This window comes from Ovis aries, chromosome X (assembly GCF_016772045.2).
Source record: "Ovis aries strain OAR_USU_Benz2616 breed Rambouillet chromosome X, ARS-UI_Ramb_v3.0, whole genome shotgun sequence".
In the NCBI taxonomy this organism is placed as follows: domain Eukaryota; kingdom Metazoa; phylum Chordata; class Mammalia; order Artiodactyla; family Bovidae; genus Ovis; species Ovis aries.
The window spans coordinates 18,486,710-18,504,021 of NC_056080.1; the positions used below are offsets into that span (position 1 = coordinate 18,486,710).

At 42.0% G+C, this 17,312-nt stretch overlaps 2 protein-coding genes across 23 annotated transcripts in view; both read right to left on the minus strand.

Annotated features, from left to right (window-relative positions):
• Positions 1–4,956, minus strand: part of BCLAF3 (BCLAF1 and THRAP3 family member 3) — a 56,212-nt gene extending 51,256 nt beyond the window's left edge. For 9 of the 14 annotated variants that reach the window (XM_060407729.1, XM_042242538.2, XM_015104822.4 and 6 more), the window contains exons 1-2: positions 4,791–4,956; positions 2,429–2,581 (exon numbers count right to left, since the gene is read on the minus strand). The gene's annotated coding sequence lies outside the window, so the exon portion shown is untranslated. Of the gene's footprint in view, positions 1–2,428; positions 2,582–4,356; positions 4,464–4,611 lie in introns of those variants that run through there. The other 5 variants (XM_060407730.1, XM_012106372.5, XM_060407731.1 and 2 more) reach the window with 3 other exon arrangements.
• A 9,761-nt stretch (positions 4,957–14,717) lies between these two features.
• MAP7D2 (MAP7 domain containing 2) overlaps positions 14,718–17,312 on the minus strand; it is a 97,497-nt gene continuing 94,902 nt past the window's right edge. For 7 of the 9 annotated variants that reach the window (XM_012106379.5, XM_042241677.2, XM_027963068.3 and 4 more), the window contains one exon: positions 16,285–16,395. Coding sequence is in view for 2 of the 9 variants with exons in the window: in XM_042241678.1 (XP_042097612.1) it covers positions 16,374–16,395 (22 nt within the window). In the remaining 7 variants the exon portion in view is untranslated. Of the gene's footprint in view, positions 16,396–17,312 lie in introns of all 9 variants that reach the window. The other 2 variants (XM_042241678.1, XM_012106384.4) reach the window with 1 other exon arrangement.

The window sequence follows — 17,312 nt, forward strand, 5'->3', positions numbered from 1 at the left end:
TCCTCTTTTTAAAATAGAAGAGCAAAAACTACACATCACAGCATAAAGAAATAGCAAGTATAATAAAATACACATGATTATAAAATATGATAGACCAAACATATCAGTCCTAATAGTAAATGTGATCGGCTTAACTCACCTACTAAAATAAACAGGTTCAATTTGGCTCACAAAACAAGTACTTGTATAAAATACACATCTAAAACAAAGTAACTGTGAAAGGTTAAAAATAAAAGGATGGCCAAATTATACAAGGCAAATGGAAATAGAGAGCAGGGGTGGGAAATTTGGAATCAGGCAAAGCAGAATTCAAGTCCCAAAGCATTCATCATGTCAAAGAAAGACACTTCAGTGTTAAAAGTCACAATCCTCGATGAAGACAGAACAAATAAAAATACACATATTTACAACAAGTAACACTGCAACCACCTTCATGAAACAAAAACTACAACAGATGAAAGGATACATAGAAACACTAATAATAGGAGACTTTCATATAACATGCTTAGTGGTATTAAGACAAAAATGAGATAGATCTAAACAGCAAAATCAACAAGGTAAATATTAAGTATATTTATCAAGCTCTACATTTTGATACTATTTGATACTATTTGACAATATTCTTCTGAAGTTTCCACACCACATTCACCAAAAATAAGCATACATTAGGTCACAAAGAACACATCAGTTAGCTGCACATAATAGAAACATTACAAACAAAACTTCCTGATCATAACGCAATAAAACTAGTTTACTAATAAAAACAAAAAACAAATTTCACCTAGAAATTTTAAAACCTCTTATTAAACAATTCCTGGATACTCTAATATAGATCTTTAAAGAAATAATGACAATAAAAGCTCTACATATCAGATTCTATGGGATGCATTTAAAGTAGTCGTCAAAGAAAAATTCATTGCACTAAACTTATTTATCAATAAAAATGAAAGAATAAAAGTAAATGCATTTATTTCCAAGGTTAAAAAAAAGGAACTAAAAAGCAGCAAAGTAAACCAAAAGAAAGCACAAGGAAGGAAATAAAGATAAAAGTAGAGGAAGAGAAAAGTAGATCTAAGTAATCAGAATTCTGTAGTTTTGGGAAAAATTAAAATGGATAAACCACTAAATAATATAACTTGACTAGGAAAAGATCTAAGTAATAAATCAGGATTCTGTAGTTTGGTGAAAAATTAAAATGGATAAATCACTAGATAATATAATTTGACTAGGAAAAATAATAAAGTGACTAGGAAAAATAAAAAAGAGCAAAGGGGAAATAACCAATGAAATAGAAGAAACATTTTAAATCATGAGATTATTTTATAGCCCTATATCCAATAAATTTGAAAGCCCTGATGAAATGGATAATTTTCTAGAAAAACTGATTATTACTAAAATTGACCACATTAAAAAGCTTGAATAGACCAGTTTCCATAGAAGAAACAGAGAAAGTTATTAAGAAAACATTACATGAAAAAGCAGCAGGCCCAGATTGTTTCACAGGGGAATTCTACCAAACCTTCAAACATCAGATTGCCTCAATGCTCTATAAATTATTCCAGAGCTGGTATATCGGGATAAGGATCAAGCCTACAGGAACATTAACCTTTTGAGGAGATGAACCAGCCAAGACGAACATCCTCTAAGGAAGGTGGGAACCCAGGAGCATAGAAGGATGTTTCAATAAAGGAGACTTTCATAGCAAAAGCTATATAGAGACCCAATAAAAGGAATGAAAAGTGTGAATACATGGCTTGAGGAAGGTAAGGAGACTGAGAAAGCCAATTATTAACAACATTTTCTAACAGTCTGTCTGGCAGGGGAGGAGTTGTAGTTGAGGGATAGGGGTCTAGGCAGGAGGTTTTGAAATGGGAGCAATTTGAGCAGGTCTTTATTGATAAGGAAAAATTATGTGCATGGCACTGGGGATATAATGTAGAATGACAGTCATAGTAGAAATCTGTCTAGGTCCAATTAGTTGAATGTTTCCTTTGATTCCTTACTATCAACTCCAAATAATGTAGTCAATCTCTCAATATTCCACATTTATATATTACCTTCTTCAAATGTCCAGACTGAATTTTTATCAGCAGTCACATTTTATGTTAATTTGGTAAACACTACTCACTGCTAGCAACTGCTAGGGGCAAATCATACTAAGTCAGAAGAGACCCAGTTTCTTTACTGCAGAAGCTGTCTTCACTGGATAAGGATCACCAAAGTACCAGTACTTCCTAGTTCACTAAGTTGTTTTGCGAACACTATCTCATTTAATCTTCATAAGCCTTTGAGAAAGCCAGAATTACCTCCATTTCACAGATGAAGAAACCAAGCCTCAGAAAAGTTAACCAACCTGCCCCAAGAGAAAGATGAAAAATCAGAATCCAGGGACTCCAACATTAACACTTCCCCGCCTTGCAACTCCTACCTTCAGAAAGATGACTCTGAAGTGACTGCCTGGTCAGCAGAATTGGACTTTAGCACACTTGAGAATAGTTGACATCCTGCATCACATCTAAAATTGCCGTCTAAATTTGGAAAGCAGCTTTTATGTCCTCTAGCTGCCTGGATATTCTGTAGCCTGTAGGGCACAAAGACTATGTTTTATTCATCATGATCTCAAGGACTGTATTTTATTTAGTTTTTTATCTGTCCCCCTCAGCTTTATATATAGTGCTTTTAATTATTTTCTCCTTCAACATTAGCAGATTCATTCATTCATTTAATTTCATAACTCTGATATCATTATCAACATAATCTAGGGCATCAGTGTAAAACTTCAAATTTAAAAGGTGAAGGAGTGGGGGCAAAGGGTATCACAAAACAGCTTTCTGAATTCAGAAATTAACATTAGAAAATCAATATGCTCATGTGCTCTGACATTTTTACAATATGGTAAAAATTAGCAATGAGACAAAGCATATTTTTAAAATGTACTTTCATTTGACCCTTAAAATCACCCTGCAAGAAATGCAAGGTAAAGGCACTATAACCTCCAATTCAGAGTTGAGCAAACTGTCCATGTTCAAGATAATCAGATATACTGGAATTCGAGGAAGTCCTGACTTCAAATCTGTTCACTTTATAATGCCTTTGCCTCACCAAGATAACCCTTCTTTAGGAAACTAGTGAAGGAAGACTAGAAGATGAGAAACAGAATTGCCATCAACCAATAAGCAGCATGGGGTGGGGGGCGGGCGCGAATAATGTCATCAACAAATAAGCGGCATGGGGGATGTGGGCGGGGCAGGGGGGTGGGAAGAAGAGGACATCTAGAGGAGGATACCTGTACTTGATTGCAGAAGAACATAAGGGCCCTGAAGGGGTCCTATAGAAATCCTTTAACTGTTGCCTTTTGTTAGGGTGGGGAAAAGGACACTCACAGATTGTTGGTGGGAGTGCAAAATAGCACATCCTTTCCAGAGGGAAATTCACATTAAAAACAACAACGATTCTATCACTTAGGAATGTACACTAAAACAGTAATCATGGATGTGCAGATTTTAAATTTCTCCAATGAAGTGTTTAAGTAGTGACAAACTGGGAATAACCAACTAAGTAATTAACTGTAGCCAAATAACGGCATGCTATGTAGTCAGGAAACAAACAAACTGGTTATCAAAAAGAATCTATTTCATAATTCATATATTCATCTCTGCAAAAAAAAAAAAGATGGAAGGTGTATCCCCAGCGTAAACATTCACAACGGTTATTTGAACGGTGAAAGAACAGTTATCTTCCTCACCGTGGTTCTGTATATTTTAGAAATTGTATATATAAGCATATTATTAAATATTTCGCTATATAAATATTTCTAATCAGATGTTTTAAAGGCTTCTGGGGAGGGTGTGAAAGCGCAGGGCTTTCAAAAGAACACTTTAGTAGCCATTTTAAAGATACCACGTGAAAAAATAAAGCATTCTACACCGTTACCATTAAAACACCATCGAAAAATAAAGCACTCATCATGAATCTACATCAAAATCTTTTATTTCCAAATTCCAGTCTTTTAGTCGTACCAGCTCAAATTCAGGAAAACGTTAAGAAGGTTGCCTGGCCAGAAGTCTGAGAGACCTTCTTGATTTCTACCTGTGGTTTTTAGTTTGTTTCAGAAAAGAAAAGCAATCACCTAAGAGGCAGCTCGAAAAGCACCTCGGCAGGAAAATGTGTGAGAGGATAAGTTTCTCTCAGATTTCTTTCCCTCCCGACCTACGGACAGGGCAAACCTGACAGTAGCCGCCCCGGTTTCCTAAATACACCTCAGAGAACCACAGAAGATTCAATTTTCAATATACGTTTCTAAAAAGACAAGTTTTACTTTCCAATGCAGGATAAAGAGCAGCCTTCACTACTCACTCTGGACATTATCAGAGCAAGACGCCGCTTCCCAGCAGGAGAGCCTCCTGAGAAGGACAAAGCGGGGGCTCGTCGGCAGCCGCCCCTGGGAAAAGGGCTCCGTCCCTGGGCACCGCCCCCTCCCCCCGCCCCCTCCCCTCGCCCGTCCCCAAGACAGACGCTCGTAACCGCCGGGGGCCAGAGCCTGCCCGACGACGGGCGAGGGTCAGGGCCCCGGCAGCAGGTGCCCGGATCGCCGCGTCTAAAATAAGGCACCGGTCTAGTGTCCAGAGATAAGGGAGCAGTCCTCCAGGATCTCAAGCTGGGCCGCCGCGTCCTCCCAACCGCCTCAACCGCCTCACCCGCTACCCCAAGAACCGTTCTCTCAGGCGACGGACACGCCCTCCCCTCGGGCCGGAGCCTCTTCGACTCGCCCGCCCCCCAGGGCCGCTCACCGGACCGAGAAGTTCCCGCTACCGCCGCCGCCGCGACCGCTGCCGCCGCCGCCGCCGCGACCGCCGCCGCCGCTGCCGGCCCCTCCGGCCTCGCCCCTCACACGGCCGCCGCCTCCCACAGAAGCGGCAAAACGGCTACCTCAGCCGGGCCGCGGGACCCGGAACCACTTCCTTCCGGAACCGCCTCGCCCCGCCCCCGCCCTGGCCACGCCCACTGTCCATTACCTCGCGCTGAGCGCGCTCTCCCACTGACCTCTGCTCTCAACGCTTTCCCAGTGACGGGCGCCCCGCCTGAGTGGCTCCGGCCTGAGCTCCTGCGCCCTCTGCCGGCCGTTCCCACCTCTGCATCTCTGTCCAGGGCGCATGCGCCATCTGCCGCTCTCCCTCCGGGAAGGAACACAATGGGCACAAGGGGCGAGGCCCGAGGATCCTGGAGGTTAAAGGTCAGGGGTAGGAGCTCACCCCTCAGTCACAGGCAGGAGCTTGGTCCCGTGGATTTCAACCCACCCGAACCTGCAATGGCTGTGGCCTCTTTCCTGCCTACTCAATCTCCAACCATTCCCCATGGCTTTAACTTAAGCTTCTACCCAAAAAACAAAACCTCCCTTCTAGACCTTCCAAACAGGTTAATGATACCATTATCTCTCCACCGTGCAATTAAAAATATTGACTCATTTTTGCCAGCTCTCTTGATTTCCCTCCTCCCACACTCCATCCAGCACCCTAAAGGTAGTATGTCCTCACTCTTGAAGCTTTCTCATTTGACACTTTGATGTTCTTTTTACCCCTTGCAAGATTTCTCTTTCAGGGTCCACTCTATCAGGTGGACATTTTATCTTGCCTTGCCACCATCATCTACTTCCTGCATAATTTTCTGTCTCCACCTGAATTACTGCCATCAACCTGATGAATCCAACACCCATGACTAAGGCATGCTTCCTTAACTTCCTCAGTCCAGATGACTTGACCTCTATTCTACTTAATCCATCCATTCCCAGGTACCCATTCTATAAAATCTAGATATCCATAGCTTCATACTGTGTTGTAGCTAAAACCTTAAGTTTACAAACCCCATTTATTTGGACTCAATCCTCATTCTTGCAGTCCCGTGTCTCCCTTAGTCCCAATATACTTGTTCTTCAAAATCCACAGAGCCCTCATATCCCCTGACAGGCCCATGGCCTTTGACTTCAACCACTCTTGTAAGCAGAACACTTGAATCACCCTTTGATACACTCTAATATTAAATCACTAACTTGAAACACTCCAATTATCTGCATTTTCCATTCCTACACCTAGGTTTCCAAGCACTGCTATACAACTGCCACACAACTATAATATTAATATGGAGACCCCCTGCAGTGGAGAGCCTTGGTGCCTCTCAGGAATCCTTTTATGTGACCTCTCTCATTTCCATAATAGCTGTTCCTAATCCTTACCACTCTCTTTAAGCCCCATATCAATTATCATTTTCCTTTCTTCATACATGAGTTTTGCCTCCTGTTTTGCAGAGAGAATTTCCCAGCAGAGTGTATAAGGCCTTGCATTATGTGGTTCATACTTACCTCTCTAGTTGCTCTCCTCTTTTGATCAATGCTTGGAAACATAGGTGTAGGAATGGAAAATGCAGATAACTGGAGTGTTTCAAGGAGGTGGTTTGATGTTAGAATGTTTACATGACACTTATTACTTTATAAATATCTGTGTTCCCTACTGCTGCTGCTAAGTCACTTCAGTCTTGTCCGACTCTGTGAAACCCCATAGACGGCAGCCCACCAGGCTCCTCTGTCCCTGGGATTCTCCAGGCAAGAATACTGGAGTGGTTTGCCATTTCCTTCTCCAGTGCATGCATGCATGCTAAGTCGCTCCAGCCGTGTCCAACTCTGTGCGACCCTATGGACAGCAGCCCACCAGGCTCCTCTGTCCACGGGATTCCCTAGGCAAGAATACTGGAATGGGTTGCCATTTCCTTCTCTGTTCCCTACCTCACTGTAAACCTAATTTGGCAGAGACCAAATCTGTTGCTTACTATTACCAGCATTTAGCAGAATGTCTGGCACACGGTAGTGAGTCATTTTCATAAGTATGCTCTTTCTTTTCCACGATTAGGTTTTGTGTGCTTCACAAATACATATGTGTGTATATGTATAATGAAGTATACAAAATTAATATATATTTCTTTTGATTCATCTTTGAACAAAGTGATTTTTGTTCAGACTTATTACTGATTAATAATAAGCACAAGTAGATGGTCCTTGCCCTTAATGCTGCTTGTGTGGACAGAGAAGTAGTTTGCATAAGGTCTCAGCTCTTGGTGTGTATATGACTAGAACACATATACAGAACCAGCCTAAGAGAAGTGAAATGTTATTTGCCTTTCCATTTATATTGTTTTTCTTTGGTTTTCAGGCAAGCCAAATCTACTGTAGAATGCCAAGTATGCTTAATATGAGTTCTATATTAGTGAGAATAAATTATGCTATGATAACAATCCCCAGATCTCAGTGGCCTATAGCAACAAATGCTTATTTTTCACTTATATTTCAAGTCCACCACAGGTCAGCTTTGGTTCCATCTGAGACCTAATGGGTTACAGTTCATGGGGTCACAAAGAGTCGGACACAACTAAAACAACTTAGCACACACACACGAGACATTGCTGGTGTCAAATCCAAAGAAAAGGACCATGAGTGGGATCATGCATTGGATCTTAAGGCTTCCGCTTTAAACCTGAATCAGAAATTCTAGGGGTGGGACCCAGCACAGTTTCAACAAGCCTTCCATGGGATTCTAAACCATGCTTAAGCTCAAGAACTACTTCTCTGTTGCTTGTATTTTCTGTAAACCAGCAGATGAACACAGAGGCTTGATAAAATTCACACTAGTTTTTAAACTGATTCTTAAACCAGAAAAAAAAAAAAGTCAAATTAAAAAGAGAGAGAGAGAATCCAGGCTCTTGACATAGACCAAGTGCCAACTGTCATTGTCATTTTTTGGAGGAACACTGCTTCGGGGCAAACCTGTCAGCTGCCCTGATGTGTACCTCCAGCCATCCTTCTGGATAGCTTTCTTTTTTAAATGCTAATGTGAGAATAAGGTAATTAGGAAGAAGTAGGACAAATCACTCTCTCATCCCTTGACAATGCTGTTGGCCCAGATTTTTCTCAGTTTTAGTCTACTCTGGTCCTTATAACCCAGGACTGACAGAACCAGGTAAGTGTTCTCTTTGCTTAACCATCTGACTTCGGTTATGTTCCTTAACACTGTCAGTGAAATTGAATGTAGAATGCTTAGCTGACTCTGATCCCTCCTCTTTTTCTTCCATTCCATGATATAGGCACTTTTTTGGTGGACACTGTCCTTTACCTTTACTTTTTAAAGGGCATCATCAACAGTAGAGCACAGACAGAAATGATTTATAACATTTGGAAGAAAATGATTTTAGACAGGCTTATACTGCAGATTTCTTTTTGCTCATTCTAGTCACTGACTTTATGGCTGTTTTCCTACTGAGATGGAGGACAAATTCCTAAACAAGATTTGGTAGCCACTACCAGCCCTCTGGTTCCATAAATTATTTCCTTTGTAATGCAATATGTGAAGCAGCTTGGCCCTGGTTCTGAAAGCAATACAATATGTGTGGTTTTCAAACAATGTGTCAAAAGTCAGCGGTTATCGTGAAAATAAATTTTTTGATTGATATGAACTACCTACATTGATGCAAGGCAAAAAGTAATGGTGAAGTTAGGTTTAAAACTTAATTTCACTGCAAAATAATTGTTTAAAAATTCATTACTCACCTTATTTATATCTTTACAGTTCTCCCTGAAGCTCTTCCCCTAAATACTTGAAAAAAAATTTTCTTGGCCACACTACATGGCATGCAGGATCTTAGCTTCCCTGACCAGGGATTGAACCCATCTCCTCTCCAGTGGAAGGGCTGAGTCTTAACCCATGGACCACCAAGGAAGCCTTTTTTTCCCAAACTCTTGATAAACTGAGTTCACCTATCTTTTCCTATCACAAGCAGGTCCTGCATCCTGATACAACCCAGACACCAGTCATTAAGCTCTCAGAACTTTCATTTGCATGATCAATTTGCTTTGTTTAACTCTGTATTTGTTAGGTACCCCATAGCTGCTTCTTAAATAGCACCATGCCTAGCTGGCTCTGGTGGGGTTCTTCCAGGAACAGGCTCTGAGACCAGTTAGCACAGAGGAAGGGCTCAGGGAGTGCTGGGGGTGGGTGAGTGGGAAGGGGGAGTGAAGGAAGCAGAAGCCAGAATTTGGGCAATACAGTTTCAACAAAGGCCTCAGATGCTCGCCCCAGGGAGCTCCGAAGTTGGGACAGCCCTTCTGAGTTGTCCTACCTTGAGGCAAGGGTCTTCACAGGCCCAAATAATGCAGTCAGGATCCAGCCTCTCAGGCTGCCCAAGTGAGAGGATTTAACGTTGGTGAGGCAGCCTCCTTCCGTCAAGGGTAATTCTTGGAAAAGAACTCCATCAACAAGCCTCAGCAACTTACCTCCAGCATCTGGAAGGAGACATCCGGAAGGACAAACACCTTGTCCTAAAGGGGAGGTATCCAGATGGTGCACCACAACATCCATGACACTAGCATCCAATGTAACCTTCAAAGCCATTAGAGCCTCTGCTTCAACTTTCCCACAGGCTGCTGAGCGCTTAGTGTCCTCATTGTCAAAGTGTAAGTTCCCAAAACAAATGTAATTGTGATATAAATGTTCAGTGAGCATGTGTTACACCTGTGTTGTTAGGGTTCAGAATGAGCCACCCCCAAACGTGCCACATTCTCATGAGGATTATTTTGAGACTCTGCATATTCAAGAGAAACTACTGCCCTCCTTTGATTATCTAGAAGAATTGAATTTTTTTTTTAAACCAGAGAAGACTCACTAGCAGAAATAAATTTTGTCTACGTGGCCCAATCTACATGGCAGGACAAACATCCAATTACCAAACGTCTGCTCTTCTTCTTATCATCCTTTGGGTGACACCCTTGTCCTTGGAAGCCCCTGGCCTCTATTCCATTCCTCAGCTCAGACAGCAGAGACCTCATTTTATCTGTCTCCAAACCTCTTATAAACATGGGGTCTCTGATCCTCTCATGTATGTGGAGTTCCCATATGTATGAAATTAAAGTTGATTATCTCCTGTTAGTCTGTCTCAACGTTGATTTCTTAGATGAGCCAGAAGAACCAAAAAGGGTATGGTAAGTTTTCTTCCTTCCTGACAGTGTTTAACTCATTAAGGAGCAGGATAATGAAACTTGACCAGGAAAGATACGAAACTGATTGTGACATGCCCTTGGATTTAAGTGTACACACAGTAACGCAAATATATTTAGTGGACAAAGAATGCTGGATAAAACTGTAAAGTTAGATACAAAACTACTTAGTGCCCTAAAGGGACAAACAGGCATAAGCTTTGGAATTAGCTTTTCTATGGGACAAAAGTCATTACAACTTCCTGGCTACAAGTGAGTAACTCCAGAGATGAGGTCCTAGTACACAGCACACAGGCAGTCATGCAAATTCACATGCCCCAAGACTCAGCAGCCCCTTGGGCTGCCTTGTTGAAACCATACTCTTGCAGGACTCTGTAAGGGCACAGTTATCTTTCAGCCTATTTCCAAGTTCTGCATCATTTCTCACTAGCAGTGAACACTGAACAACTCATACCAGCCATTGGAGCTGTCACTGTACAGGGGTGGCCCCTGAGAAGTCTTCAGAAGGCCAGGTCTACTACGCAAATGGAATTGCTTCTTTCCTCTCAGTGATGCCAGTAGGATCCCATTTGCTCTAAAAACAACCAGGAAGACCAGCCACGGGGGCTGCATTCAACCCCAAAAGCTCTTCCAACATCTACAGTGCAGAACCTAGTGCCTTCCTAGCTATCATCTCTATGGTGACAACGTTCTGGCTCTCAAAGATGAGCCTGCATGCACTACTAAGAAAATGTGATTCAAAGACAAGTACAGCCAACAGAGAGCTGTGGGCTGATTCGAAAAAGGAAGTTCCCTTAAGCAAAAGTTTAATTCCTTGGGGCTGTATTCCTTACATTTTGCATCTCGTGAGATGGGGGAAGCCTGCCTTCATACTTTCTTGGAAGTCCAGAAGGCTGGCCACTTCAAATCTTTCCCCTAACATCAACCATCTCTCAGGGCCAATGGGAAGAATCAAACTTGGCATTTCCTACCTGTTGCACAGAAGCTTCTTGCTTATTTACCACAGAGCTAAAGGCAGGCTCACCATTCCATGTCCCTCATCGGCCTAAAGGGCCCATGCTGGGCACCTGATGCAATATTTACGCACAGAGAACGTGAAACAAAACAGCCAACATGAATTGACTTACATAAACAGAACCATAATTTGGCCTGTTGGAAATTATGGGGAAAGGGGGAACAACTCGTTCAGGGAATATTATTTTCAAATCCCATGGTCTTGCTTCCAGGTACAATAGGAACTTGAACTGGTGATAAACTCTGCTACTGTGAGTAGACAGATGGATAAGTAACCCTTGAATAGCACACTCAGATGAAAAGGTTCTAGAATTAGATAGTGGTGATGGTTGTGTGACTGTGAAGAAATCAAAGACAGTTATTTCCTTTAAAAGGAATTTTTATGGTATGTGAATGATATCACAATAGTTTGTTTAATAAAAAGAATCAGAACTATGACTCTCCATGGGGCTTCTGCCCCTTCTCCACTATAAGCACCTGTTCTAGCAAAGCATTTCTGCTGCTCTCCGGGTCGGAGAGCCGCCAACTCCCCTGGGGGCACCAAAGCAGTGGACCCAGGGTCAATCCCAGCTCTGCAAAGTTCCAGCTGTGTCCTTGGGAAAGTAACCCTCTCCTACCTACCTCACATCCTTGACAAGTCTTGGGACCACCTCTCATACAGCAGGGATATGCTGACTGTTCTGGTCCATTCCTGCAGGAGAAGCTTAAGCCACGGCAAATGGAGGCCACTGCTTCCCACCTCCTGAGACCACAGCATATCCCAAATTGGGGGAAGCATCAGTTTGGGTCTTTGGAGGTTGGTACCAAGCCTTGTGTCTCCATTTTCCCCTGACTTAAACCTTGAACCGTAACTGACACCCACACCTTGGACCCTGCTCCTGACCTGATCATTTCCTCACTTCTGGGTCCTTATCCCCATCCCTAAACTTGGGGATCCTAAGTTGGTTGACCTTCACGAGACACCAAGTCACATGTTCTCTCTCTCCAGAAACAAATGATCCACCCACCCTGGTCCATGATGCATTAAATTCTCATGTCTCTTGGGTGTGTTGCTGGCCCCTGGGGGCCCACGTGATTGCCCGAGGGGGCCCACATGATTGCCCCGGGGGGCCCTAAACTTGGTTGACCTTCAGGAGACACCAAGTCAGAGATCCTAAACTTGGTTGACCTTCAGAAGACACCAAGTCACATGTTCTCTCTCTCCAGAAACAAATGATCCACCCACCCTGGTCCATGATGCATTAAATTCTCATGTCTCTTGGGTGTGTTGCTGATTTCTATTTCAAATTCTATTTCTCTATTCAGTTCAGTTCAGTCACTCAGTCATGTCCGACTCTTTGCGACCCCATGGATTGCAGCACGCCAGGCCTCCCTGTCCATCACCAACTCCCGGAGTTCACTCAGACTCACGTCCGTCGAGTCGGTGATGCCATCCAGCCATCTCATCCTCTGTCATCCCCTTCTCCTCCTGCCCCCAATCCCTCCCAGCATCAGGTCTTTTCCAATGAGTCAACTCTTTGCATCAGGTGGCCAAAGTATTGGGGTTTCAGCTTCAGCATCATTCCTTCCAAAGAACACCCAGGGCTGATCTCCTTTAGAATGGACTGGTTGGATCTCCTTGCAGTCCAAGGGACTCTCGAGAGTCTTCTTCAACACCACAGTTCAAAAGCACCAATTCTTCAGTGCTCAGCTTTCTTCACAGTCCAACTCTCACATCCATACATGACTACTAGAAAAACCATAGCCTTGACTAGATGGACCTTTGTTGGCAAAGTAATGTCTCTGGCTTCCAATATGCTGTCTAGGTTGGTCATAACTTTTCTTCCAAGGAGTAAGTGTCTTTTAGCTTCATGGCTGCAGTCACCATCTGCAGTGATTTTGGAGCCCAGAAAAATAAAGTCTGACAGTTTCTACTGTTTCCCCATCTATTTCCCATGAAGTGATGGGACCAGATGCCATGATCTTTGTTTTCTGAATGTTGAGCTTTAAGCCAACTTTTTCACTCTCCTCTTTCACTTTCATCAAGAGGCTTTTTAGTTCGTCTTCACTTTCTGCCATAAGGGTGGTGTCATCTGCATATCTGAGGTTACTGGTATTTCTCTATTAGACTATACTATTTTAGTTATGGAAGTTTTACTATATATTTTACTGTTTATTGTTGGGGGGAGTCTCTGTTTTAAAGACTTATTTTATAAATTTCTTAGCTTTGTGTTCATTTTCTTATATGAAATGTACAAATTATATTTTCTTTTTCTAAGATCCCACATGGCTTATGGGATCTTAGTTTCCTGACCAGGGATTGAACTCAAAGCTCTTGACAGAGAAGGCACTGAGTCTAATCACTGGGCTGCCAGGTGTTCCCTGTGCAACTATATTTTAAGTTGCAAAACGGAAATCTCATGGAGTAGAACTTCATTTAATTTACATGAATGTGAGGGTGAGTCACCTACTTGTCTTTGTCAGGTATGTAGGCTTTCCCTTTCAGGAACATGGCATGTCTTTCTATTTACATCTATTCTAATGTTCTCTGGCCAAGTTTTAGACAAAGTTTGTTCTTTCTAGAAATTTTATAAGCTTTTTAAGGATTGTTTTCCTGTCTGTTTTTAATGTATAAGAAAACGATCAATTTTTCTTCTCTTAGTGGTCAGCTCCCCTGTGCAACTATCCCGAGTTTCCTAGTTATTTCATTTGGGCTCCCCGCAAAAAGACTACCTGTAAAGGCTTCTCTTTTCTAATGTTCTTAAGAGTTCTTGCTCCATTTTCTTACATAACTGTGCTTCCTGAGTAACACTAAAGAGTGGGGATGGATGTCACTCAGTGTTGTGCCCCAATGTAATGGGTATAACTCTAGAAACAAGTTATTTCTTTACATTTGCTTTCCAAATTAAAAAAAAAAAATTATGAAAGCACTTGACTAAGAGAAAACCTGTAGTTACTAAGAAAGATTTAGAATGTCACAAAACAGGAATTGCTCTTAGGAATGACTAGCCACCACTACAACCCTCTGGTCAGAGCTCATGATGACAGAAACTACTTTATAATGCCACAGTCCAAGGCCAGCACATGGAAAAAATTAGGATGTCCACTCCTGTACCCTCACTAGAGGCTTTGTCATCAGAACTAAGGAGAGTTTCACTGACTGAGCCCTCAGCTTCAGAGATGGCAGCCCAGAAGTTATCACAAAGATCCGACATCCCTATTTCAGTCCTGGCCCTTCGACTCCTGGTCTTGGTTGGAACTGCCTTCCAGGCTGTAAACAGTCATGATTTAGATGCAAAAAAGTTGGTGTGGGTTTCAGCTTACTGGAAAACAGGGGTCATCATTTCCATTATAATTTTGTTTAAATGCCAGATTGCCCTGTGGAATGTTTTTGGAGATTACACTAAGGTTAACTTCATCTCAGCCAGCTAGAAATCCCTCACATCACTGGTATGAAAGTAGAGCAACTTTACTATACTTACAAGTTCCTCACTGAAGCTTATTTCCACAGTTGGCTTCAGTTGGAACTGGTAATAGAGGAATTTTCATGAGTTAGACAGGGAAAGGACACCCACACGGGATTTAAAATTTTTTTTCCAATAAGTTTTTTAGAAACCTGGTATCTGGTTCCGTTTCAGCACATTTTTCTTCATTGAGCCTACAGAAACAAACAAAGCACTACACACCATCAGACTCTTTAATGAAAATGTATTTCACAGTAAACACAATGTACACGTCACGCAAATGAGGCATCACCATGATCACAATGGTGCTGTGAGGTACAACAGACTGCAAGAAAACAGACATTTAGCAAAACAGGGCTGTAAAAAAGATGCTGAGACATTTTTTTTTGAAAGTCAGACCATGCTACCATTTTCTGTGTGCTTGTCATAAAAGGGATTTTCCCCAGATAGTCATCAAGATCCATGGCACTGTATTATTGGAGGCATGTATTTTATTTAGTATATACACCATACACAAACATACATAGTTTCCATAACTAAAAGTCTCACACTGTAGCTGGTTTTAAGAGCACATGAACAAGATTACTACTGAGACTTCTTTGTACATTCTGGTTGCAAACTTCAGTCAGGATTATGGATCTTTCCAAACTCTTTATTGTACAAGATAAAAAAATTTTTCAAAGAAGAAAAGGTTACTTTAATCTGAAAGTCACATTTCACCACAAGAAATGAAGAAAACATACTGCTGCTGCTGCTGCTGCTAAGTCACTTCAGTCATGTCCGACTCTGTGCGACCCCATAGACAGCAGCCCACCAGGCTCCTCTGTCCCTGGGATTCTCCAGGCAAGAATACTAGAGTGGGTTGCCATTTCATTCTCCAATAGAAAACATACTATTATATGGCAAAAAACGTGTGCAGTATATATACATTCTACTGTCATTTTCCTCCGTCCAGATGTTTTTATGTTCAAGTCTGTTATAGTGCCATTTTGGAGCCAGTGCAGGGCCCCTTGTCTCAGAGCACAGTGCTTTTCATTTGTGCCTGCTTTTATTAGAGTTGAACAAACAAACAAAAGGCCCAAGAGCCAAGAAGAAAACAGCAACATGAAAAGCAACCACCTGTGCAGGAGATGCACAAATTATTCAATCCAGAAGCCACCTGAAGGTTTGGAGTGACTATAGCTTGGAGGATTAAAGGTGCAACATGAAAAGGCCCTTGCAAGATTCAAGTGCCCAAGTCTGGAGGGATATGCCTAAGAGAGCAGACAGTCTTCCATGCTGTTCAATGGCTTCCTTAACTCAGCCAGACTCACTCTGCTGGCCGCCCAAGGAGCAATGAGAAGCAACACATTTTGCAGGCAACTAAGCTTAATAATATTAAATGTGGCTTCTTGATAGAAACTTCCAGCAAAGAAACCTCAGAGATGAGGGAAACCCTCCAGAATGTGTTCTTCTTCTAAACAGAGCCAGGGAGATATGCAGCCCAAGTTCAGTATATGTTTAAATAGAGTCTGGGTAAATGTCTAGAATATTTACCAGAAAAGACATCTAAATGTTTATATGCTCCAAGTTTGGGGATAAGAATGGCTATAAGGTGACTTTTCAAGTCAAAATCACACGGGTTATTCAGAAGATCACTATGATAATAGAGGAGTACAGGAAGCGCTTTATCAGCAGCTAAAGCTCATAAATAGAACTGTAACATAGAACTCTGCTAAAGCCCGAAAAGGCCACTGTCTCAAGCTTCTACTGAGAGTGGCCAGCGTTTGACATACTAACTAGGAATGCAGTTACATTTCAATTTAGTAGTTTAGAATCCAGCAGTTAAAGATGACTGAAGTTTCTTCAAAGGGCTGGCAGCTCAGATTTGACTACCAGCAGCTTCACGGGTTCTCCAAACACCACCTGTGTCAATTCAAAACCAAAACCAGGTGAAACCAAAGTAGAGACAATATTTTGCAATTTGTAGCATCTATTCTCTGTCACTAAAATGATCATGCAGTGTGGTACTTTCTACCTTCTTAGTAACTACATTTCCTTGGCTTACAGTACCTCTCAATGGAAGTGCTGCAGCATTTTGTGTAGGACTATTCTTTGGGTGAGGGGATCAAATTTTCTTCATGTGGGACTATTCTAAAACCTGCAGGATGATTAATGTCACAAGTTTTGCTTTCCAAATGCCAGTGCTGCCTCCAGCCATTGTGACAATAACCCGCTCCAACACATTTCCAGTGTGGGGTGGTGCCACCTCTGGCTGAGAACAATTTGCTACTTAGACTATCTGACAAATGAAAATATACAAGGAATGTAAATAAATTATTTAGCCAAGATTTTTTTGGGACAGGGATTTTGGACTTTTTTTTAGTTAGAGAGGTAGGAAATAGATTTGAGGAGCCATGAACACTCTTCTAGGTTTTGTGGATTTTCTGGTCCTTATTTGATACTGAGGTAGTTGAACCAAAGGGTGCAATGTACACTAACAACAAAAGAAACCTCTCACTAAATAATAATCCATGTAACTGTCAGGGAAATAGAACACTCAGGTGAATTTTTTTAAGTGTCCAAAAAGCTACTCTTCCAACCAGGGATATGGTTTACTTTTAAAACTACCTGTCATGCATCCCCTCTCATATGTGAAAAGGACCACAACTGCTTCCCCAAGAGCCAAGAGAAGAACCAAACTCTAAAATGTACCGTCTACAGCCAGTAGCTGAGGTCATGTATAAATAAGCATTTGAGACATGGTGACCTCAGCCACGTGGCCTCCCCAACTTGTTTCCTCGTTTGAGAAATAGAAAGGTTGGACTAAATCACATCAGTTA